Here is a 25,424-nt window from a genome sequence, read left to right on the forward strand (position 1 = left end):
GAGAGCTTTGAATTACAACTATGTATTGAAAGTTATGAATAATAAGCATCAAAATCTGCATGTGCACAAATATTTTGACAAGTTTGTATTTTTTTTCCCCTTGCATTCAAGTTTTAGAACTAATCATATTTCACCCTAGTTAAATGTGAAAAACGTATTCATTTATAACCTATTTGACTAAAGGGGGCGTGGGGCACAAAATGTGTATGACTTAATGGCAGATTTATTTTTCAAATTTTTTTATATGCTAAAATCTATAGCATTATACTTAAAATAAGCAACATTTTATTCCATGGGATATTTGTGCTTATTTAATTTAACTAGAATTTCCCTAATGTCAACAAACTGGCTATTACTTAAAATCTGCCTCGCAACCCAGTGTGCATGTGTGCTCCCAGCAACTACTCATGTCGCCATCACAATTTAGAAACATGGAGGGGTACCAGCAAGATAGCGGGGAGGGCGCTGCAGCCATTGTTCAATCTGCCCAAAATAGACATTTTAGCAAAATCCACTAAGTCTTAGGATTTGTGGAAAGGAATCACCAGGAAAAAGTGGACACATTGGGCTATCTCTCTGTCTGCCATGCGCATTCCTGATTGTCAAAAGCGGATGTCGTTGGACCAGTTTTTTATAAATGTATATAATATAAATGACCTGGAATGTTTTTTCCATGCACATATGTTTTTACAATGTTAATACATGAGCACAGTAGTATATATTACTCAAACACTCATGTTAACGGTGGTCATACCCCATTTTTTTTATTTACATGCACCCAAAAACATTCTTAGGCAATGAAAAGAGATCAGAGCTTTATAAAAACATCACTTTTCTCAGAAGCATTTCCAACGTGAACTGAAATGATGATGAAATATCGATGACGATCGTTAAGATTATTGCTGATGACATTCATGTGGGCTCACATTCCGATGACAGACGGAAATCCCGCGGCAGCTGCAAGAGGAATAAATCAGCATGTGTATTTAAGCCCTAACAAAGTCGGCGCACACTTCTCTGCATAATTTTCGTACTTTTTGGGCTTCCTCGACCGTCCCCGGATTCCCCGCCCGGGACTTTCCAGTCCATTTGGCGGCCCTTCTCATAGAGTCCCTTCAGGACCTTCCTCACTTCGTCCGATCTGCCTCCACGACTCAGATCTAAATACTTCCTGTACAGCTGCAGAGCTGTGCGAGCGTCTTCTATGCTGTCATGGGTTTCCCCTTGGATGCTCAGATCTGGCAACAGGACGAAAGGACAAATGTTTTTATTTTTTGCTTCAAAGGAAACCTAACGAGAACATCTGACTAATGATCATTGAAAACATTTCAAGACAGTGCAATCAGCCTCTGTGAGTGGGAAAAATTGGCAGTGAAATAAACACTTGCAGGAAGAATAAGACCGTAAATGCCTATCAAACAAACATAACAAGATAAAACAAGAATATTTTCCCTGCTGTTCTCACAGAGGTTGAAAACAAACTTGTTTTGACACTTTACAATTGTGATCAATCTGAAAAAAAGAACACCAAAACAGGTGTTAGACTAAGTAAAACAGACCCATTTGAGAGATTTTGGTGCACAATTTTATTAACCATACTTTGTGAACTACAGACTGCACCCGATTATAAGCCGCACGCACAAATTCAAGAATGAATCTCACTTTTGCTTTCGTACGGGCCGCGCCCGAATTTAAGCCGCAGGCTAAGACAACCATAAAAACAAACTCATTTATTTCCATTTCTCACATTTACAATAAAATCTGAAAAGTAACGCATTTTGCCTCAAAAACACTCCTCCTTTGAGGACTCTGTCCATCTAAATCAACAAGTGCAGCAATCAGTATCAATTAAATTGGCATAAGCATATACGCAAGAGTGCATCAAAAATCATTACACATAAAGTACTAGAATACTAAAAGTGTATTAGTATCCTAAAAGTACACAGTACTGTGCTAGCATACTAAAACAAGCAGTGTGGGATGATTGAATACTTTAGTATGGCAACAGGTGACAACTTATCGGGTATGTTCTTACGATCGGGCTGAAAACTGATCCATGTTAGGGAAAATATAGCCGATAATTAGTCGCTTGCTGATCAATTCTCTGCACATTTCCCCACTGATTCTGCCAAGACCACGGTCTTACTCCATAGGGACCGTGGGAATCTCGCTCACCCGTTCATCCGCGTCACTAATTAGATGACAAGTCATTTGGCTACCAAAGGGAGTCATCGTTACTCACACCCTTTACCCATACCCATGACATTCAGAGCACTTGGCAGAAATAGCGATGCTGCTTTATTTAAATCTAACAACCAAATTTGACACAGCAGTTCTAAGCAAGCTGCTAGAGTCAATCCGCAGAGGACAAATGGTCCCAACAAGGCACCGCAGCTGTGGATATTACAGGATCAGCGGTTATCAAGCTAGCTACACCTACACCCCAAAAAGCATCTTCCATTGTTTAAGTCCGCTGGTGTGGTCACTTTAGAGCGTCTTGTTGACAAGCGTGCGTGCGTGCGTGCATGTCTGTTAAACAGGGACTATCAGCACCCTGCAGAGGAACGAAAACATTTATCTCAGGAGGTAGAGCACTCATCTTGGGATCAAGAGATTGCAGGTTCAATTTCTGGCTCCTCTGTGTTATATGTCGAAATGTACTTGGGCAAGACACTGAATCCCTAATGCCCACAATAAGCTGGTAGATGCCTTACAAGGCTGACTCCTTATTGGTGTGCGAGTGTGTGTGTGAATGGGTAAGTGTGAAGCACATTGTAAAGTGTTTTGGGAGGTCTTCATTGACCTGAAAAGCGCTATATAAACGCAGACCATTTACCATTTATCTAAAGTATGATGACATGGCCACATTAATTGTAGATCACTTCCTGCTGCAAGTCTATTATGAGACAATTCTGTGCCATGCTAAAGGTAATGTAAGCAACAGTAGTAAACACAAGAGTAGGTAGAACAAATATGAACTCAAAGGTCTTAAACAGTCTTACCGAGAAAGTACCAAGCGAGAAACCGCAGCGATATCATCCTCTTCCGAGGCAAATGGAAAATGTAGACTGTGTCGATGACTTGGTCTTTGAGCACCTTAGAAAAAGCCATCAGTCATCATTGCACCCCACCTAACTCGAAAATTGCATCCCACGAGACACATAGCAAAAGAATAGAGTGTACCAATAAATTGATGACTCGGAAGTCCTTCTGTAAGCCGTGACCGACAAAGCGGACTCCTGTGTCGATAAGGAAGCGCAGCTTCAGGTAGGTGGACTTGAGGGTGGTCAAATGCTTGGAAGAGATCTTGGCATCCAGGTCACCTGGTTTGATCCCCGAATACTGAGTCAAGTAGTCCACCACCTGCAGGAAGATCAACATTCAGCAGAGTTGTCACAAGGGGTGCAGTAAAATATTATTTCGTTACTATCGCGTCTTAATTTTCCAAGTGATGCAATTATTATTTAGGGTACCCTTTGAGTGTTTATTCCAGTGTTTTAATGTAATAAAAACACTTTGAGTGTCTTTGGCAGGGGTCGGGCACATTTTTGATTCAAATAGCCATAAAAGCGAAAAATTTAGATTTTAAGACAAAATTAAAGTTAAGGTGTGTAGTTTGAGGTGTATTTAAACAGTTTAAAGTTAAATATTTTCTATACTAAGTATGTGTTAACAATGCCCAACTGAGTTCAAAGAGCCTTTATACATCATTTCCCCACCGCGCCATTTTTATTTTACTGTTAGCATCTGTGTTTCGACCGCAAAGCGCATGACGCTGAAGGGAAGGAGGTGGGAGGAGGGATGGGGAATACGAAATGATATCACACGGCTTGTGCTCGTAGTTTTCTTTGATTCCAGGATGAAAATTGAGAAAATAACAAAAGGATTTTTTCCAATACAGTCCAAATGTCAACCTGAACACCCAAAAATATGAAAAATTGAAAAGTTTATTTGAACCCGTCTCAGAATTTCACATACTTGCACGTGCAACAAAAGGAGCCTCTAAAAAGCTGTCAAATCTGATCTACGGACAAAAACAATCTTCAGTGCATATGTTTTCTCTGTGTGACATTTGATGATTTCATAAAATATATGAAAAAATAATAATAATGCCAAAGGCCGTTTCCCATAACAACAAATATCCCACTTATGTGTCTCTCTCCTAGTGGTAGAAAAACAGAGTTGCACTAAATGCGTTAAACAATTACTCAAGAAAAGAGTCACACCGAGCTCGCAAGTGTTCATTTTTCAAATGCTGTTTTCAAACAGCTGCAGCTGAGATCTTTCCTCTTATTGAATAGGGCTGCAGCGATCCAATATTCTGTGATTTAAATATCTGTTAAGATATATAAATCTTTGATCCAGGAGATCAAAAAATATTTTTAACTCTATAACGAGGCACCAACTGGGTTTCATTTTTGGAAACTCTTTTTGCCAACCAACTAGCTGCTGATGCTGGCGTCTGAAACACAGCGTCAGTGAAGCGAGACGCTAATGCTAGCATCTATGTCAGTAAAGCCAAACACTAATGCTAGTCTTCATGACGCTAATGTTATTGACTGTGTGGCTAATAGTGCTGCGACAAAGAATCAACAAAATCAATTAAAATCGATGGTTAAAAGCGTTAGCAACTACTTAGATAACAGATTCGTTGTATCACGTGATTTTTGAGCCACCAAGAACGTTAAATCAATACAAATTAGAGTGCACACCATTTTATTATGACGCTGGGAATTGTAGTACCACTTTGGTCAGACAGAGGGGGCCAAGACAGTTTTAGTTAAAAAATTTTATGTACTACATTTCGAACATTGCATCATTTACAAACAAAATTTAAAGGAACGTTTCAACTTTGTGGTGTTTGACTGTCTCATCATTAAAAAAAATTTCAAGGGAACAGACAGAAATACAGAGTAAAATAATCAGAAAATATGTATAAAATAAAGTTAAAACAATAATAATGACATGTTTAACTCAATCCAAGGGGCAAATTCTTGAGCATATATAATTTTCATATTGGCAATATTTATCATATTCCAAAATTTAACCCCTAAAAACAAATTTGTTGACAACATTTTGAAAAGTGGTCTTGTTTAATTTTTTTTTATTAAAAAAAGAATCACAAATTGAAATGTATTGCTCTTTCATGATAAGTACAAATTTAATATGATCTGTGGATAAAGTGGTAGGAAATTTTACATATTTGCAGGTGTATAGCAAACATTTCTATGCTTTTTTTGTGATCAAGTTACTTGACACAGACATACAATATTTTTATTGTTTAATATCATGGAATATTTTGTTTTGCGCAAAACTTCAATATTTGAATAAATAGGAGGGAAATAAAAAAAATAATCGACCAATTCATCGATTATAAACTTTAAAATTGAAATTTGAAATTGATTTTATGGAAAGATAAAATTCCAGCGGCACACTAGACAAGGTCTCACGGCACACTAGTGTGCCCCAGCACACTGGTTGATAAAACACTGGTATAACTGACCTATTTATCTTCCACTATTCTTGTTCATCAATTAACTAAAATATGAATGTGAACAACATGTGGAAAGGCCTGTAGCCATTCTGACTTCAACTTTTTACCACAAGACTTAACCAGAATCAACCATTCTTCATCAACTATAAACTACAATCTAAATACAAGTAATATGGTCAGCTATTATACCATTCATCAATGATATCTTGTTGCAGAAAATATCAAAACTTGAAATAACAGCAGCAATGCAGAAGGCAGGCGCGCGCACACATACACACGCTTCTTTAAAATATTCGCCATCAGTCAATGGTTTTCCGTGCTTTGCTATTCAGTGAGCAATTTGTTAGATAGCTTCAGTGGTGGTGTTTTTAGCAGCGACAAAGGTTTTTAGGGTCTGTGTTTGTTTGCTACCTGGACACAGCGCGTTTTAATTTCTCCGCCTTGAATTCATGTTCATGTTTCGTCTCGTAATGACGTTTAACACTTGATGCGCGAGGTACAACGCTCTCGAGGCATAATGCACAAAACAGCACGGTCATTTTTTGCACACAGCCGCAGTCATCTGTCCACGCTGGCTGGAAAGAACGCGATGTTTTCGCTTGAGGAGCCGTCATGATTCGTTCATTTAACGCACGCGTGTGTTTCGTTGGCTGGGTTAAGACACGGAGCTGTCCTTTGCATGGCGCCGCGCAAACACGCGTTGACACACGGAGGGGTGCAAATGGTCTGCATTTATATAGCGCTTTTCAAGTAAAGCTTCTAAATAACACGGTGCGCAACTGAAAATGTCTAAATTTCAGGTAAATGCGCTTCAACGCCGCTACACAGAGACACGAAAGCCGGGGGGAATCGGAGAGGAGGCGGACTTGCTAACACGAGGTGGTGTATCCCTGGATTTTCACAAAGAAAAGATTTCCATCTGCCGCAGGGATGTCGAACTTTTGGACTAGCGTGACGTCATCCACTCCGCTACAAGCACCCCTAGGGCATCATGTTAATAAACAACGGGGTAGACTGCTGGAAGTGTGAATTTCCCTACGGGGATGATCTATCTATCTATCTTTAAAAAAATACATTTAAAAAAAATCATTATTATTTCGCTCGCATGCCACTGCTGGGACGCGTGTCATAGGTTGCCGACTCCTGCACTAGAGTATCGATACTACAAAATTTAAAAATCAAAATATCGCCATGTCCTAGTTAGATCAGTATTCTTTGACTTGTAACATGTACAAAAATGATGTGAGAATCCTTTACGTCTAAATAGCCCGATTCTTTTTTTCAAAATCATCTGCGTATAAAACAGTCGTGGGACATCACCTGCTCCTGCGTGGAGATGTAGTCGTCGATGAAAGGCACCCCCTCGTTGGGCCCCTGCCCCCGGACGCACGTGATCCTGGCCACGGACATCTGACTTGGCTTGATGGTCGACTTGGTGCCGTCACTGCGCAGCTCCGCCTCTTCCTGCGCACAGAAACGTCGTTCAAATCCTCAACGGGTTCTTTGAGGACATCTGGTGCTCACCTGGTTGAGCGTCACAAACTCTGCGTCCAGCCCCACCAGGTCGCCCGCTTGCGGCATCTCGCTGACCATCAGCGGGATGAAAGTGGCGTGACTCTTCCTCTGTTTGCGAGCCAGCGAAGCTTCCGTCAGCAGAACGCTCGCGTCGATGGGGTTTTTGACTGGAGGAGCGGACCAAAGCGAGAGACAACTATTAAGATGTTCTTAACCCTCCCTCCTCTTGTGTTAGAGTCGCCAGAGGCTCGTTTTGAGATTGTAATACAAACAAAAACTACATACATTTGTTTATAGCATTAAGGCTGATTTGAACAAAAATCAAGTTGGAAAAAACTCACTACATTATGAAATACTCTGAGATTGTTAGGGTCGTTTTGGACCCAGCTAGAAAAATAACTATATAAAAAATGATCAATGGCCAAGACTTAAATCATATGTGGACTAGACATATTGTGCATCAATTGCAAGTTAGATCACTGCAAACAAAAACACTGAAGGCGTTACCTTTTGGCCACACATACATCTTAACACATAAGGTACTTGCATGCATACTTAAGCATTTCCCCACAGAGACTTTCACTCCAATTTTGTATTTTTATTTGTTTTTGTAATTAACATCTTGATCCTTCTCAGGTGTTGTTCTTTGGATCTTTCAAATTTATATACTCTGTTCAATGAGTCTAAACCACGGGTCGGCAACCTATGACAAACGTGCCAGGACTGGCACGCGAGGGGTTAACCAGTGGCACGCGAGCGAACGGCAAAATAATATTTTATTTATTTTCTTTTTTTTAAATTTAAGCACATTTACCTGAAATTTAGACATTTTCAGTTGCGCACAGTGTAATTTAGAAGCTTTGCTTGAAAAGCCCTATATAAATACAGACCATTTACCATTTATGTTAGCGCCCCTGTGTGTCAGTGCGTGCTTGCGCGGCGCCTCGCAGAGGAGAGATCCGTGTTTTAACCCAGCCAACGAAACACCCCCACGCGATAAATGAACGAATCATGACGGCTCCTCGAGCGAAAACATCGCGTTCTTTCCAGCCAGTGTGGACAGATGACTGGGGCTTTGTGCAAAAAATTACCGTGCTGTTTTGTGCATTATGCCTCGAGAGCATTGTACCTCGCGCATCAAGTGTTAAACGTCATTACGAGACGAAACATGAACATGAGCATTAAAACGCGCTGTGTCCAGGTACTGCAAACAAACACAGACCCTAAAAACCTTTGTCGCTGCTAAAAACACCACTGATGCTATCTAACAAATTATTCCCTGAATAGCAAAGCACGGAAAACCATTTACTGCGCATGTGTGCGCGTGCGTGCCTTCTGCATTGCTGCTGTTATTTCAAGTTTTGATATTTTCTGCAACAAGATATCATTGATGAATGGTATAGTAGCTGACCATATCAGTTGTTTTTTGATTGTAGTTTATAGGTGATGAAGAATGGTTGATTCTGGTTAATTCTTTTGGTAAAAAGTTGAAGTCAGAATGGCTACAGGCCTTTCCACATGTTGTTCACATTCATATTTTAGTTAATTGATGAACAAGAATAGTGGAAGATAAATAGATCAGTTATACCAGTGTTTTTCAAACAGTGTGCCGGGGCACACTAGTGTGCCGTGAGACCTTGTCTAGTGTGCCGCTGGAATATGCCCAATTTTATCATTTCAAAAAAACATTATTCAGTATTTTTGCAATCTTCAGACGAGGAACTGTAATAGTCATCCATATCAGCAGGTGGCAGTAGATTCTTATATACTTTTTGTGTATTAATTATCTGCTCTTGTAGGACAGTACATTTAATGACTTAATTTGTTTAACAAAGCAGTTTAAGATTGCACTGTAAAAAATAAAAACAAAGCACATCATTCTTTTTTATTTTAAGTATTATTTTATTCTTTTTATATACTAATTATCTGCTTATGAGGTAGTACAGTGAAATATTTGACATAACTTCATTTTCAAACATTTTCAACGGACGGTGTGCCACGGAACTTTTTTTTTAAATAAAAGTGTACCTTGGTTCAAAAAGGCTTGAAAAACACTGAGTTATACGATTAAAATGTCTATCCATGTTGTATATTTGGACTGGTTTAAAATGACAGCTCTGTTTGATATTAAAAAAATGTTGTGCGAAGCATTAATCAAGTGTGGCACACTGATTTACAAGGAAATTTGAAAGTGGCACTCCGCAACGAAAAGGTTGCTGACCCCTGGTCTAAAATAACCCAAATAAATCTTATATAGTTAATAACATTAACATAAAGAAAAAAAATATTTAACAGGTGTTGCCATAGGGTTGTGTTTGTTACACTCATGTCGTATTAGGCCACAAAAACAACCTTTTATAAATTTATATAATTCTTTTGAGGTTTATTTGAACAATTTTCAAAATTGAGGGTTATAATGGCAGAGAAAAGGCCCAGAGACCCACAACAAAAATAGAAAAAAAACAATATTTTCATAGATAAAGAAGCCTAACAAAAACGAATGACCTATTGTACTATTGTTTCCTATGAACTGAACACCTGTCTTTTAAACGGGTCGCCACTGAATCGCTAACATGGAGCATGTTACCTAAAAAAACTAACACAAGAAGAAGGTTAAGGTTGGACGTGTTGCACGCGATGTGAAACTCACTGCGAAGATCATATTTGGTGTGGTAATTTCTCTTGGCATAGTACAGGATAGCTGGAACTTTCCAGCTCATGTCGAACTGAGCCGCTTCCGTCTGGGAGAATCATGTAAGAAACAGGGAGAGAAGAAAACTTATAACATGTTTTAACTCCATGATAGTGTCGCTCAACTTAATGTCACTCACTCTGTGGCATTTTTTTGTCAGTTTTAGTAACAGTGTTCCGCTGGGATTTTTCCATTCAAATTTAAGACTTTTTAAGACCTTTTCAAGACCACATCCAATAAAATTTAAGACCAATCTCGCAGTCGTGGAACCGAACCCCACCGGCGACGACCCCTTCGCCCCGACCCCTAAGGCCCACAAGCGTTCCCCGTCCTCTTAGGCGGGTGCGCGCCGAGGCGGGTGACTGTGTGGGGGCGAACCAAAACTTTCAGGGGTGGCGGAGCAGCACCCCGCCTTGACGGATTGTGGATGTCAACCGGACGAGCCCATGACCGAGGCCCACGCCCGACTGCCGCCGTTATCCCCACTGCGCCAGACGCCCTTTCCGCAAGAAATCTAGATTTCCCGACCAACACATTGTATTTATTTGTCAGAGATCAATAGTTGAAGAAAATTAAAAAATATTTTGTGACACATGGTTCCATACTTTTTTTTTACATATAAAACAAAAATTAAACATTTAATGCAGACAAGACAGTGAAAAGACATTTGATGGTTAACTTTAAAATTTGTAGCATATTTTCTCGAACATAGGTTGCACCGTGTTAAAAAGGGCAGTCTCTGGTAGCTGGTACTATTTCTGTATTTACCACATAGATAGGGCGCACTTGATTAGTGCCTGAGGGTGCCCTCTGCTGCGGCCGCCTTACAAAAATACTGACAAGCATACAAGTCTGAATATTAAAAAATACAGTGGGAGCAAAACGGAATTTAGTTTATTTATGTATTGATTAGAAATAAAAACACACGGATAAAACAACATGTTAAAAACGAGCACCGTAGTGATACGCACAACAGGGCCTAAGAAGTCTGTGTGCCTAATGGTCGTGAAAATACGGTGGACAAAATTTAAGACATTTTCAATGCCTTACTTTGTAGTTATCACAGTTAAGACATTGGGGCAACCCTGAATAATTACTGTATGTACTTGCATATGAACCAAATGTATAACCACAAAATACTGAAATCAGGGGGTCAGCTTATACACGCCTACAGGGGCCCTCTACATAAAAGCTAATCGACATACAAGAAATTCGATGCGCAAGATGTTTTTCGAGAAAAAATATTGCCCTACATACGAGAGAAAATCCAAGTTATGAGAATTTCCAGATACTACCACTAGAGACTGCTCAAGACCGCTTACCGCCAAAATTAGCTCTTCCCATTTAGCACATGCGTTTCCCGCCATACAGACCTTATCGCTCATACTTGTGTTGTTTCTTTTTCCCTGATAGCTTTCCAACGGATCGGTCCCCACCCTTTAAAATCCGGGCGCTGGGCGGGCGGGATAGAGAGAAGAAACAGTCCAGGGTGGCGACACGACAAGCAGACGACATTGAGTCGACCCCTTGGAACCTAAACCTAGCCGCAGAGTACGTAATACTTTCCCCGCTTCTGTAAAAGATTTAAAATCATTTTTTATTAAAATCTTTATCTTATTCCTTTATTTCTATGTTCAATTACTATTTAATGGGTTTTTAGTGATCAAGAAGATGTGTTTTATCACGTTATAGGTTTAACTCGGATGCTGTTGGAAGGCCGGGAACAGATTAGTTAGTTTTCATTTATTTTGTACCGAGGAAATTCGTTTGAGAAAAGAGAAATTCGAGATGCGAACAAGATCTGGGAATGAATTCATCTTGTATGTAGAGGTATCACTGTTTTTGGTTGCGTGCCATCAGTAACGAACCATAAGCAGCGGGTGAGAAAGGGGCGTGGCTTACAGAGGAACAGCAAACCAACGGGAAACCAATAATGCAAAGGTAAAAGTGTGCTGAATTGTAATCATTTCTGTTTTCTTTTTCTCTTTATTTTTTTGCAATACTCAACGTCGTACACTGACGTCAAGCTAAAAGTGATAAACAGAAGGAAAAAGCAACCGGAAAGCAGCGAGAAAGTTGGGTGTAGATGAAAATAATGTGCGAAGATCAAAAAAGGATACTTCACTGGATATTGCACATAAGGCCAAATGGGCGAACAGGTGATTTAAAATCATGGCCAATACCTAGAAATATAGAAGAATGTCTTTAAATGGTTTGAACAGGGACAAAATGGATATCGAGTGTCTTGGCTAAGTGTTCGTTTGTGATCGCTCAAGATTGCACAAACCAAGAAACATGAAGGGTTCACCGCTTCACAGGCATGTTTACATGTTTTCTTCTATTTCTTTGAGTATGTAGCTATTTCAAAAGGTTTTAGGGTATCAACCTAATCAACTGTTCTGATCATTAAAAAAGAAGGAGGTTGGCTTCACTATATAAGTATTCACCTTGTCGATGGGCTCAATGAGGAAATCGTTGAAAAGATACCACTGCTGGTGCGTGACTCCCTGAAACAGAGATTCTTTATGTGGTTTCACTTCGATCAAAGGAAAACATTCTTTGTGAGCTGCACGTTTCCCTCACCTCTTTTCTCTGATGATACGTTTCCCCCACTTTAATGTGTGCCACCAAGTTTCCACCCGTGCGGGCGTCAAGGATATGAGGCACGGTCACCACCAGGTCATAGAGGGACGCGCCGTCGGCCTCCTCCTTGCCGCTCAGCTAGTCGCAATTTGGACAACGACATCACCCACAATCAATGACAGCTCCTTCATTAAAAACGAACTCATAACTGACCTCCTCTCCTTCTGGCCAGCTGCTGATCTCCAGCCCTTGCGTTTTGCTGATAGACATCTTCAGTGTGAGCGGGATCCACATGTGTCTCAGGTCCTCTAAACGAGTAAAGCCCCCAGTGCTGCAAACATCTTCGCTACTGAAAAAGGTCAGGAGGTGGATAAAGTAAAGGTATGATCATTAAAGAAAAGGAAGACGTGCGTCTTACTTACTCCAGGCACCACTCAGTGGGCATGGATGGCGGTTCTTTCGGTATTGCAGGCTCTAATTTTTCTTTCTGCCTGGCTTTACTGTAGGCATACTAGGCAGAGAACCAAAACACAAGTAGGTGTTTAAGAGAATGCTCAAGGACTTGGTAAATATACACAGCTTTGATATGCATGCATGCTGCAGGGTATCATATTTGAACCCATGTCAGCATCATTTTAATGTACTGTTGCTGTTTTAAGATTGGAAACTACAAAAGCCCGTTAAAATCGAATCCCTTTAAGTAATGTGTAGAAACCAAATATGTAGACTGGAAATTGAATATTACTTTAATTTTTAGGAAGCAGCTATTGGATATTAGTTTGTTAGAGTATGAATATGTATCAAAAGTCCTGGTTACTTGTGTTTTTTACATTGGTATTACATTGTTCTCATCTGAAACTCTGGGTCCATCATAAAGTTTGTTTTAGAAGTTACATATAATAATAATAAAACTATTATTATAAGTAACTCCTAAAACAAACACTTTAAAGAAAAAGTAATGATACAATGCCCAATGAAATAGATCAATATTAAAGGGTTTTAGGAAACTAATAAACGGACAACTTTATGAACAAAGCTGAAAGCCAATGGTTTGACTTAAAAGTAGTTTTATCTGCTTAGCCAATGAACTCGAATTGTAATGCACTTCATGTTAACTTTCAAGCAAATGGATACCTTAGATGATTGGTTACTTTGATGCCAATGGATATATTCCGAAAGTGTCTGGGTTACCGTCTAATGCACTTAAGCCCACTTTCTAAATGGGCAGTACTAAATACCAGTAAATAATTGTTATTATGTAGAGCAGAGGGAGTGACAAGATGGGACTCAAATTCTGATTGAAAATGAATGGGACATAGGTAATATTCATTATTCAATTGTATGAAAACCATTAGTACATGAATTAAAAGCTAGAGTTTTTCTGGTGTGTGTGTAAATGCTGTTATTTCTCGTTGAATGCAAGTCAATGGACGCTTCTTAATATTCAAAACCTAATTTTACGGGAACTAAGTATGGCGGATAAAAGAAAGTTTCCAACAGAGTGGAATTCAAACGGTGTAAATCGAATATTTTACGAGGAATTTAGAGCACTGAGAGTTTGCATGATAGAAACAAAAAGACTAAGACTAAAACAAAAATGGCGAGAAATACCTCCGCCTGGACTTTCCAAAATTCTGCTTCCTTCGCACTGTTAACCTCACAGTTTATCACCAAAACATCCGGGAGACATCGGATGTTTCTGGTCTGTACCTGCCATAAGCAGACAACAGTGTCAAGAGTTCCACCACAGAATTTAGTCATTAAAGTGGGCCGGTCGTGGCACTCACTGTGGGTTGATACTTTTCACAGTTTTCACACCACGCCTGCGTGCTCTGCTCCAGACAGATGCTCTTCTTTATGATCTCAGCAAAGTCGTACTCCTTTATTGTTTTATCTGGTTAGTTGAGGGAGCAGCATTTCAAAAGCACTGTGTGCTGTATGGCGTGTTCTGTGTAGAATTCTGACTAATGTATCCAGCTTTGGAACAAGGTCAAATATTAAACACTTGCTCTCATTAATTTCAGGATGAACTATATATATTCTCTGACTTTTACATTATGGTGCCGAGGAGGTAAGAGGAACTTCTACACTCACCTTGAGAGTTCTGCTCTGGGTAGTGCATAGTGAAGAGCAATGTGAGTGAAGACCGTACAGTCTCTTTGCCGCAGCGACACATGCTGCAGTTTTCCACCTCGCATCCAAAAAGTTTCCCGACAGCAGATTCGCCAGCCGAGCCCAGTGAGCTGCAAGCCAAAAATTGTGTTTTGGTTTCACTTTCATTGGTGTTCCTTTAAGGATATTAATATTTGGGAAAAACATGACAAAAACACCTTCATGCCTTATCCCTAAAGCACTATTTGGATAGGTTACAGTGAATCCCCCCAAGATTACTCAAATAATAGGTACTGGTGTTTGTGGATAACGATCTGCCCCTGGTGATCTCATTCCCATTCCTCTTTTAGCTTTGTAAGATGAGTAGATGGATAGGGACCTCAATGAAATTGCTTCTGGTGAAACAAAAAAAGATGGCAAACCAGGGGAAGACCACACTTTTGCCTGAGCCAGCACCTCCTCCCCCCCAATTCTTTTTTTGCTGTTTTTCAGAATGCTGTGTTGCTTAGGATGGAGTCAGGTAGCACACTGTTACATCAACTATTCACCTCTGTGGTTTTCCTGACTACTTGAGTCAGTTAGGAGTTGAAAATACACGGGGAAGGCCGAAGCCTTATGAAGAGTTCTTCTAAAGAGCACGAATGCACGCACACACATACGTACGCGCACACAAACTTTAAAAGAAAAAGAAAAAAGTATTTTATGTTTGCTTGGAGAAAAAAAAAAAAAAAATAGTGGAAATTTTGTAGAGTGGAACCGCTCAAAAAATGACTTTTTCAATCAGGGTCACTACAGCTCAAGATAAGTTAGATTCAGGACTTTTTTAAAATGCTTTTTGAAATCAAATTTAAGACCAAGTCAACAAAAGAAAACAAACTTTTGTTTGACTTTTTTTCCCAAGCTTTCAACCCTGCAGCTTATGCATAGATGCGGCCAATTTATGCATTTATTTCTAACGGCCGCCCTATCAGTCAAAGTAAGAGTGACAAACTTCAAATAGATGTGTCGAGAAAGACACAAGTTTAATGTAACTTTGTGCTTTGTGCATAAATAAAACTAGCATGGACAAACACTGTAAATCGAAAGGGGAGCGCTTACGGTCATACATATCTGTTTATTTGTAAATGAAAATAATGTGGGGGAACGAACGTATAACAAGAAGCAACGTCCAATGAAGCAGAAATGTTCGAGGCGGATTCCTTTTTATCTGTCAGCGTTATTGTGTGTTTTGGAGTAAATATTTTACAGTTGGATTTTATCGATTGTCCTTGATGTACAAAGCCATTTTCTTGGACATTCAACGAAGTTGAAGATGGCCTAGGGGCCGTACTGTTGAGTTACGCCGGCTTTATAGTTTTCGGGTATCTTGTTTCAGACTGATCGTGATGTTTCTCTGATGAGTATATTTTGAAGTGGACATTAAATCTTGAATCCCAAATGTTTGCACTTTCCAGTGATATGTGGCATGACGTATTTCAGTGACTGACATACAGACACATATTTGTTTATCAAAAGTCTGGCAGCCCATGTTAAGGGCCTAATGAAGTTCCTATCTGACTGTTTCGTTGATGTTCCTACTGTAGAGCCTTACAGTCCATATATGACCAAAGCACTTTTCTGGGGGGCGCACTTTATAATCTGGTGCGCCTTATAATGCAGAAAATACGGTAATGTCTTTACCGATCCAATCAGTGGATGGCTCAATTTTTGACCCAACTGATTTCTAAGAGTGTCTTATGCCTCTGACCTGCTGCTGGCACCCCTGTAGGCCTGTGGCCCCTCCTGCTCTTGAGTCTCCTGGTGCAATTGTGTGAGAATAAAGCGGTTCCAACTTTGGATGAGGCGTCCCAGTCTGGCCTTTCCAGTTTGCTCGTCAGAATCCGCGAGGATCAGACCCAGTGCTGACGCTTCAGGGATGGTGCGAAAAGCACGTAGGAAGTTACTTGCCTTGATGAGGAGACAAAATAGGATACTGTAAAGCAGCGGATGCTTCCCAACATATTAATCTCTCTTCCCTGCAATAATGTATCAGATGTTATGCATTTAATTTAGATGTATTTTCTGGACAATATGTGACAGTTTTTTTTCATGGTTTGGCCGGGGGGGTGACTTATGTGAAAAATTATTAACACGTTATTATTCAATGTCACATGTTATTTGCACACCAAGTCTTGTGTGTGAATTTTTTAACAAATTATTATATCATTTCACATGTTATTTTACCGCTAACCCGGAATAGAGCGCTCTAGGCCTGAGTTGATCATTTCAACATTGCCTTTAATTTATAAAAACAACTGATAAGAATTGAACAAAGATGGCCCCGAAATTAAAATCATAATCTGCAGATTACACGCTGCAAATAGCGAAATATGCAACCAAATCAGTAATTGAGCAGCATAAATTTTGGGGGAGTTGGCGAGAAACGGACTTGGGAAAAGCGGAGGTGAGGATGAGTCTGACGTAAGCGACCTGGAAGAAGAAGCGGCACATCGTCTACCTACCCACTCGGGAGTTGTTTAAAAGTGACACTGTGGATGAAGATTAAATTGAATTTAGAGATTTGGAGTAAAACTGAGTTTAGTAAGCATGTTTTTTTATGTTAGAGTTATCTGAATAACTTTAAAGATGTTACGACCTTACTGACATAACCAGGCATGTCAATCATGTAACGTTGGTTCACCGTACACTTATTCAACCTATTGTTCTCTAGTTTATTTTAATTTTAAATTGCCTTTCCAGATGACATGTATGTTTTTGGTTTTTACCAAAGAAATGTCCCCAAAGAATGCATTTTATGTTTTTTCCTTCTTAATTAGGCAGTTATTGACTATTTATTATCCGGTTAGCAGTCTGGAAAATATAATAATTGTTTTTTTTTTGGGTGTGTTACTTTTGGACAGCAATAATTAAAAAGAGGCCTTTTTCATTTTTTATAAAGAAACCTATTCATCAAAGATCACAAGGCAGGACGATGCAAATCAAATGGAAGCAAAGCTGACCTGACATGGATCTCCTCGTGACAAATCCAACATGTGAAAGAGGAAGCCAAGTTCGCAGGCCAAGCAAAACTCCTTCTGACAAAGATGATTCTGCACTAGACAGCGAATCGGCTCCAGGAAATATAAAACCTAAAGACCCCAAAAATAGTTTTTAAAAAAGGTGAGGATTTAAAAAGAAAAAAGATGCTGTTAACAATAATCATAGGGAATGACAATATCTCACTTGGATCATGCAGTTACAGTATGCATTGGGAATGTGAGGCTCCAGGCCGGCAAACAACGTTTTGTTGTAGTGTTTGAAGTCAAAGTCCTCCAGTCCCAGTTTGGAATATTTAATAGTCACCTAGTCAGGAATAGGAATGATAATATGAAGTAAAAGAACAATGCCTTATAGAGAAATATCTTATCCCACCTTTCTATATTTTTTGGGCACCATGTAGAGATGTGGTTCTTCGTCACGGCCAAGTGGTGACTCCGGGACCTGGTTGTAGCTGTCAAAATCTTGCTCCACGTCTTTGATTTTGTACGGAACCTCAATGAAGAGAGAAAAAAATGTGAAACTGAAAGATACAAAAAAGAAAATCTATTATCGACATAAGCTTTTAACATACCTGGTTCCTGGGCCGAGCACGAGGGTTTGCTGCATATCCGATGAATCCGACAGTCTTCATTGTGCGCAGGATTTCTGGGTCGACGGGAGGGGCACGTCTACGCGACAAGAAAAAGAACATGAGGTGTTCAAAAATATATCTAATAGAAGGAAGAATTATTTTGCATAGCCTGGCTGCTGTCATTGTGGTTAACACTTTCACTTCTGTTGCTGACAACAGAAGTGAAACACTATTTTTAACTAGGCTGGCAATGAATTAATTAATGCTGAAAATCAATACCACTGTACCGGAAAATAAACTACAGATAAGGAGGGTTCCTAAATTCACTAGAATTTAATTACTTTTACTTGATCCTATATGATTAATTTCAGTTCACTTTAATCCACGATCTCAAATTTCAAAGACATGAGAACATCTTATTGCATACCCAATGACTTTGTGTGGAGGTACTTGTAGTTAAAAGATTTTGTTTATGTTTTAGATAATTGAATTTGAGTCAAGATGATTCAACTCCAAAGTTAATGTGGATTAATGCCAACTTAGCAGTTAGAGCTTTATTTTTGGCACCAAAACTGGACAATTAGTTTTTGTTTTTTTTTTAAATTAAAAAATCTATATTTTTAGGCGCTTTGTTAAATTATGCGAGTACTTTAAAATTTGTGTATACAGCAAATTACAAGATACAAAAAAGGCTTCATAAACATGTACAGAATGAAATGATCTGCATTTATATAGCGCTTTTCAAGTCAATACCGCCCCTACTTATGACCATTCGACTTACGAAAAACAGTAGATACGAATATTTTTTTCGTGATTTCAAAAAATATCCAGACATTGCTGTAAGTTAGGTTTTGTATTGCGCACATTTTTTTGAGTACATGACAGCATTGTAGTGCTTCTTTCCGCCGCTATCGGCGTGTGGCGCTGTGAAAGGTCATCCAGCATCCACCACGAAAAAGAAATCCGGCTTCTACTTCCTAGTTCGTGTGTAGACATACAGTACTACGTGTACTGTATCTAGTGCGCTAAGAAAGTTTGACTTCTTTTTTGTTCAATATCTTGTGCATCCATTCAATATGGTTGGTGTAAAGTGTAAAGAAGTGGCGAGCTGTTTCTTTGGAATTGAAAGAGGAATAATAAAGCTTGATGCGGTTGATAAAATGGTCTGAACTTTCCGCAACTTTTTACCACAGAGGAGGACCTTTTGAAGCGCATCTTCCAAAAGTAAGTTAAACTTAACTTTATTTATCTTTGTAGAGCATATTATTTTAGGAAATGTTTTTTTTAGTACAGGTTATTCATACAAGCCTTAAACATACTTATATAACCCTTAAACATACAAAATATAGCACTGAAGCAACTTACGAACAAATTCAACTTACGAACGATCGTTCGTATGTAGGGGAGCGTCTGTATTGGAAAATTAATCTTTGATTCATTTGTTGATTTATGAATTAAAACCGTATTAAGAAAAGAATGACATTGTTTACTCACTGCATTAATATCAATTTTTGTCAGAAAAACTGTTCTGTAAACAAAATGTTGATGACTTTATTGTGCAAAGACTTGATTGGCAATGTTATAATGCATCCATACAAAGTGCTAAATCATATTAGATTTTTACAAAATTCAAAATAACATTGGTGCACAATGACATTTACATTCAGCTTAATTTCAAGGTTCAACCAGCTTTTTAAAATATTTTTTGTAACTTTTTATCTGACTCTGTGATATATTTTATCAATATTGATTCCTTCTAAAATAAAAGGCTGATAAAAATACTTTTTGACAAATAAAGTAAAAGCAAATATAAATCAACTATTTGTACTGCTTGTCCAAAAAAAACTTTCCTACTTTTGTAATGTTACAGTTATTAAACTACAATGTGACGTTATGTTGAGACACTTTTTAGATTTTGATGAGACATCACAGATACAATCAATACTTACTTATCCACCATTGCTCATCAAAATGGGGGTGGATGACATGACTCAAAACAAGACTCACAGCTATTTGACCATGACTGCAGATAAGAGAACTGACTGAACTCCCACACTGTAAAAATTCACAATATTTCTCGGCAGTAAGTAAAGACAAGATACATCTCCTTTCTGGATGGAGTGAAAGTCAGTATCAGGCTCCACCCATTCTGACTTCCCCATCCACTGTGACTCATCCCACAAATTGCTAGCAGCTTTGTCTTTCTACACTTTCCAAATTAAAACAGGCCGGAGTTGAATATGTTGGTAAGTATTCCTGGGAGAATGACATTGATTTGATTATTACCATATGTTCCACACTATATAAACCGCAGCCCAGAAAAATAGCCTTTTGTCATTTATTTTTCATACATAAGGCGCACCTGACTATAAGCTGCATGACATTGAGACTACCGTAAGGACTCCTGTATGTACAGAACCGGGCACATATGATGTGCTGCTAACCCAAATCGCAAAACATTGTATGCAATGGGACTCGAACAGAGTAATGGTAGTGAGAGAGCAGACACATTACTACCAGACCACCAGTGGTACAGATGACTCGAGAAAAGGCATTGGAACTTATCTTAGCACTTTTTTCCATGGTACCTCAACCCTGTTTTGTCCATTGCATTCTGATAGGTTAAACAATTAATAAGTATCTCCACTTCTTCACCTGTGCGTCAATAATCTCTCGGTTTAATACATATGTATTCATAGCCAAAGTAACGCTAGTAGCATAAATGGTTCAGTCCAGTATATATAGAGAACAGTCCTCACTAGTTTACAGTCAAGCTGTCAAACTAACAGACCCTGTTTTGGCAGTACCTCGCTACAGAAACCCTTATATATATAAGCTCAATAAAAAAATGTACGCTAACTTTTGAGACATTTTATGGTGAAAACCCACAGAACAAACTGCAAACAACCAGGAACACCAGCCAAGCACACAGAGATTTGATTGGGGGAGCAGTAGGGATGGGTTGAGCTATGGACGCAGCGCACTTGTACATGCCCACGGCCGTCAGCACTGAAGGGAAATACGTCAGTCCCCTCGTTTCATTTTTTTGTGAAGTTTTTACAAAAGAACTGCATCTTGTTTTGAAACCATTGTTAATGAAAAAATGAAGGTCGAAATGAGCCTCATTGATCTTAAGTAATTGCGGAAGGGAGACAAGATTAAAGTTGTATATTTGTTAATATGGGACACAGGCTCTGGCATTGTTCTTATTTCATAATTTTTATCAAATCATCTAAAGTCACACAGTGAGATGAAATGCGCTGAAAAAAATGACTTTGTGAGTGGCTTTGCTGAAATTTATCTTAAAATATAATTCAATTTTTTTTTGCTATTGTGGCTCTTTGGGTCAAAAAGTTTCCCAACCCTGATATAAGGTCTAATGCCTTTTCATCTGTCATTTGTACAAGTGGTTGTTTAATTACCGTTGCATACAATTTTATGCAACTAAGGTCAGTGATGTTTATCGTATTTGATCAATCATTGTACAATGATTGCTCGAATTCGGCATTACCGTAAAGCCTTGTATGGTAGCACATACAAATGAATACTGTATGCATTTCCAATCGTATCCGCCGTAATCTGCAATATGAGGTCCACTGCGCCAAAAAGCGCACTTTCACATTTCTGGCCAAATTGTGGTTTTTCGGTTTGTCTTTTAGTTCGGAAAACACGGTACTCACAGTAAAACGTTGAGAACCGTTACCTGGGGCTTGGTGTTACTAGTGCAGTAGGCCAGTCCGATAGCAACGGTTCTGTGCTGGTGAGCGTCATGGGGATGAGAGACAGAGGCAGCAGGTCGTGGTTCCAATCCAGCTGAGGCATCGAGTCCACAAGGCAGGGCAGAGGAAAGTCTGTTTCCCGCGAGTAGTCGTTGAAGGAAACATCTGGAGCGTCTGACCACAGGTGCACGCATCCTCCCGAATCCCCGAAGGCTAAAGCTTGCTTGCTGGACGATACGTCGAAACTCATCAGCAGCTGGCCAACGGTGTTCACGTGAAATATGTCTGCCATGTTAGCCAATCCCGTGGGCTCACAAAACTGGCACTGACCTAGAAGGGAAACACTGGGAAGATCTTTGGCTACTAACTGCAGATGCAAGCATACCACTGCTTTCTCAATGAACCCTTCAATCTTAAACAACTGAATATACAGCCAATTTCTTTTTCACATTGGACCGGAGAGGCCCGGATTCTTTTGTGCCCTAATAAATGGATTCAACATTTTAAAACTGCAGTTTGTATTTTATTGGGTTGTCTCTGTGTGATATGAACTCATTCAGTGCCAGATGTTTAATCTCAAATGGGAGGCGCTGGTGCCAGCCAATTTTGGCCATTGTGACTCATTTTTTAAAGCCTCTAGAAAAAAAGAAAAACATACACAAAAAAACTCTATTTATACGATTTAGCCTTTAGGGACAATGCCTCCGAAAATATATTTATACATAATGGCATAATTGGCATTTAACACAACGCAAAACAAAAAAATAAAAAATAAGTTGAAAGTTAATATAAGTAATACATATAAAAAAGTACATTATATTATACATTTATCAGATATACATTTAAAACATATATATATATATATATATATATATATATATATATATATATATATATATATATATATATACAATAAATATGATATATAATAAATATAATGTATATAAAATGGTCAATGATTGCATCTTCACAGCGCTAAAGGTCCAGTTAAAATTCATTAAAAACAATTTTTTAAAAAAAAGGTAAAATAGAATTCTATTTATTTAAGTTGTTTTTTTGTCTTTGTTTGTTGTTTTTTTTTGTCTATACCATGGGCTAAAAAAATAGGTGGGTGGCGAGCCACAAATAGGCCTGTTAGGACACCATTGCTGTACACCAATAGATGTGCCACAATAATAATTTAAATTGTTGCAGAACCCTTTTCGTCAAATTAAATATCACAGAGTTTATAAACAAGCTCGGAGTCATTAACGCCTCTCCTTCCATTGTACAGTTTATAAAAAAATACAAATATAATGCTTGCTCATCAACTTCACGTCACTTTTCACCTATTTTTAGATGTTAACATCTACAGCATGTATCAGAAACACTTTTTATTTAGAGTTTCTGTGATTGAGTAAGATCTAAGACCAATCAGCACAGTCAAATTGTAACCAAAGCTGTACCTGTTTGTGAGATGATGGCCAAACGTGATGTGTACGTAGGAATGAAGCGCAAAAAGAGAGGGTCCACGTGTACTTGAAGCGGCGTGACCGCCCGCATCATCCGTAGGTCGTACACCATAAGGAATCGATCGCAGGCTAGCCCGTTCAATCCTCGGCTGGAGAAGCCGCAGGCCGCCAAAAGGTTACCGTGAACATCAAAATCTGACAGGCTGCCAGAGAAGGCGTCAAACTCATGCTCTGTCTTGAATGTGCGCAGATCTCGTAGTGTCACCTAGTTTTCATTGGAGGACATAATGACTATTTGAAATTGGAAATCAGATTTCACATATTTCCATTACCTTTCCTGAAGTGTGCCCGCAGAAAAAGAAGCGACTGGTTTGCCGCATGATTGCAACACCGGGGACTTCCACAGTGAACTTTTAGGCACATTAGAAGCAAGTTAAATAATCCAAGTAGTAAAGTGCAATGCATACAGAAATATGATCAGGAATTTCACCTTTTGAGTTTCCTGCAGTTTGTTTAAGTCAATTTCGGTTACATAGTTTTGTAATCCTCCCATTAGCAAAGTATTGTTTTCAGTCATCAGGACACTATGCATATCAGCACCTTCCTCCATCCTAAAATGACATCAGTCATCGAAATGTTATTGTGTCACATAATATATTGTCATAACTGAATTGAAAAGATCTTCTTACGGATAATCAAACATGATGAGGCCCCCACGTGTACAACACTTGAGGTTACTTTTCGAAAGGAAGAGCACGCCTGTCTCCAGACTCTGAATATGTCGAATGTCATCTGTTGCATGAACTTGAAAAGAAGAATAGCGACCCATCGTAGATCCAAAGAACGATGTAGCATGACCCTAAAAGCAAAGGGAATAAAATGCAAGCTGCATATTTCAAGAAATAAAGACCTTCAACAAAAATTGACGCTCACCCTGTGGTTTCCCATCCAAAGCATTTCTTCCTGCAGGTCGAAATGCGTGGCAGAAACAGGGACGCCGACTTCAGAAACAACACTGTGCAGCTCAGAAAACATTCCCTCCATGAGATGCACAGGTTCAGGGACTGTCACGGCCAAACCATCTGCATCAATCTCAACGCCCTGCAGGAGGTTGGGGTTGATGTGAGGATCCAGGGGGGGCTCCATCCCAGGATCCAGTGTCCCGTGAAGGCTCGCATAGTCCCCCATCCCGGTGTCAAGACCCTCGTAGTTCATCATGGGTTTGGCTAAAACAACCTGCAATCAAGCCACAATGTCTGCACATGAAATAGACGAAAGTCATGCTGACAAAAATGAGTGTTTGCGAAAATTCCCAGGATATAATGTGTTTCGTGAATGCTTACAGTTAGCTAGCTAATAATGAAGGGAGAATTTCAAACTGCAATGTTCGATGAATTTAGAAGCTGAAGCAAGCGTAAGATAAAATACGCGTATGTTAGTGTGGTACTTAATATACAATGTTAATGAGAATCAGTTAACTACGCTTAGTCGCTCGTTTGAACAGGTTAGCTTCTAGCTAAAAAGGGACATGCAGCTAAGATGCCGAATGTAGTTGGTTTGTTCCTTCGCAAAGGGCATAATAATTATTTTAAACTTGAACTCAGACACAAAGTTTACAATTTTAAATAATACCTTCTAGCCAACATGAAGTTCAGATTTAGGGTCCATAGTTTTAGCCCGAGTCAAAACAAAAACAATAACACGCGCGAAGACTGCCAAAGCATCCAGGGAAATGGTGCGTTCAAAGTCATTTGTAGAGCTCTGTTTCAAACATGCTTATTACCTTTCCAAAAAACAAACGCTTTTACTTACTCGAATAATGATTACTTATCTTTGTATTAAATGCGTATTTTTGTGCAGTTTTTATCTAATATACTGCTACGTATAATATGCAACACTAAATTATCTGCAATTGGCTGTATAAATAAGAACTAAAAATGCTAAAATAATTGTCTGTGTGGTTTATCTCATCGCATCTCATTAGCTGCACCGCTTATCCTCAGTAGGGTCGCGTGGGGTGCTGGAGCCCATCCCAGCAATCATCGGGCAGTGGGCAGGGGACACCTTGAACTGGTTGCCAGCCAATCGCAGGGCATGTGTGGTTTATTTGATAGATAAAATCAACTAGTTTTAAACCAGTTATCTTTGTTGCTATATACTTAGTCCGTCTTGCAATGAGTAAATAGGTGCTGCGGTATGTAAGGTATATTACCGTTTAACAAGGGGAATTGCAATTATCACACGGAGC

The 25,424-nt window shown here is 39.1% G+C and overlaps 1 protein-coding gene across 1 annotated transcript; it reads right to left on the reverse strand.

The window, feature by feature from the left end:
• Positions 1-738: 738 nt before the first annotated feature.
• Positions 739-24,915, reverse strand: pan2 (poly(A) specific ribonuclease subunit PAN2). Its single transcript, XM_088331189.1, has 26 exons — positions 24,809-24,915; positions 24,110-24,412; positions 23,866-24,035; positions 23,667-23,787; positions 23,509-23,586; positions 23,171-23,441; positions 21,710-22,055; positions 18,007-18,103; positions 17,808-17,927; positions 17,619-17,738; positions 17,396-17,524; positions 16,144-16,343; positions 14,379-14,527; positions 14,072-14,178; positions 13,896-13,994; positions 12,707-12,795; positions 12,498-12,633; positions 12,285-12,422; positions 12,149-12,208; positions 9,660-9,750; positions 7,019-7,176; positions 6,815-6,958; positions 3,184-3,363; positions 3,003-3,096; positions 1,035-1,238; positions 739-957 (listed from the first exon to the last, which is right to left on the reverse strand). The coding sequence occupies exons 2-26, from the start codon at positions 24,392-24,394 to the stop codon at positions 923-925; spliced, it is 3,621 nt and encodes a 1,206-aa protein (XP_088187315.1). The 5' UTR covers positions 24,395-24,412; positions 24,809-24,915; the 3' UTR covers positions 739-922.
• Positions 24,916-25,424: the final 509 nt, after the last annotated feature.

Source organism: Urocampus carinirostris, chromosome 3, assembly GCF_059441175.1.
Source record: "Urocampus carinirostris isolate Australia breed hairy pipefish chromosome 3, RoL_Ucar_1.0, whole genome shotgun sequence".
Classification (NCBI taxonomy): domain Eukaryota; kingdom Metazoa; phylum Chordata; class Actinopteri; order Syngnathiformes; family Syngnathidae; genus Urocampus; species Urocampus carinirostris.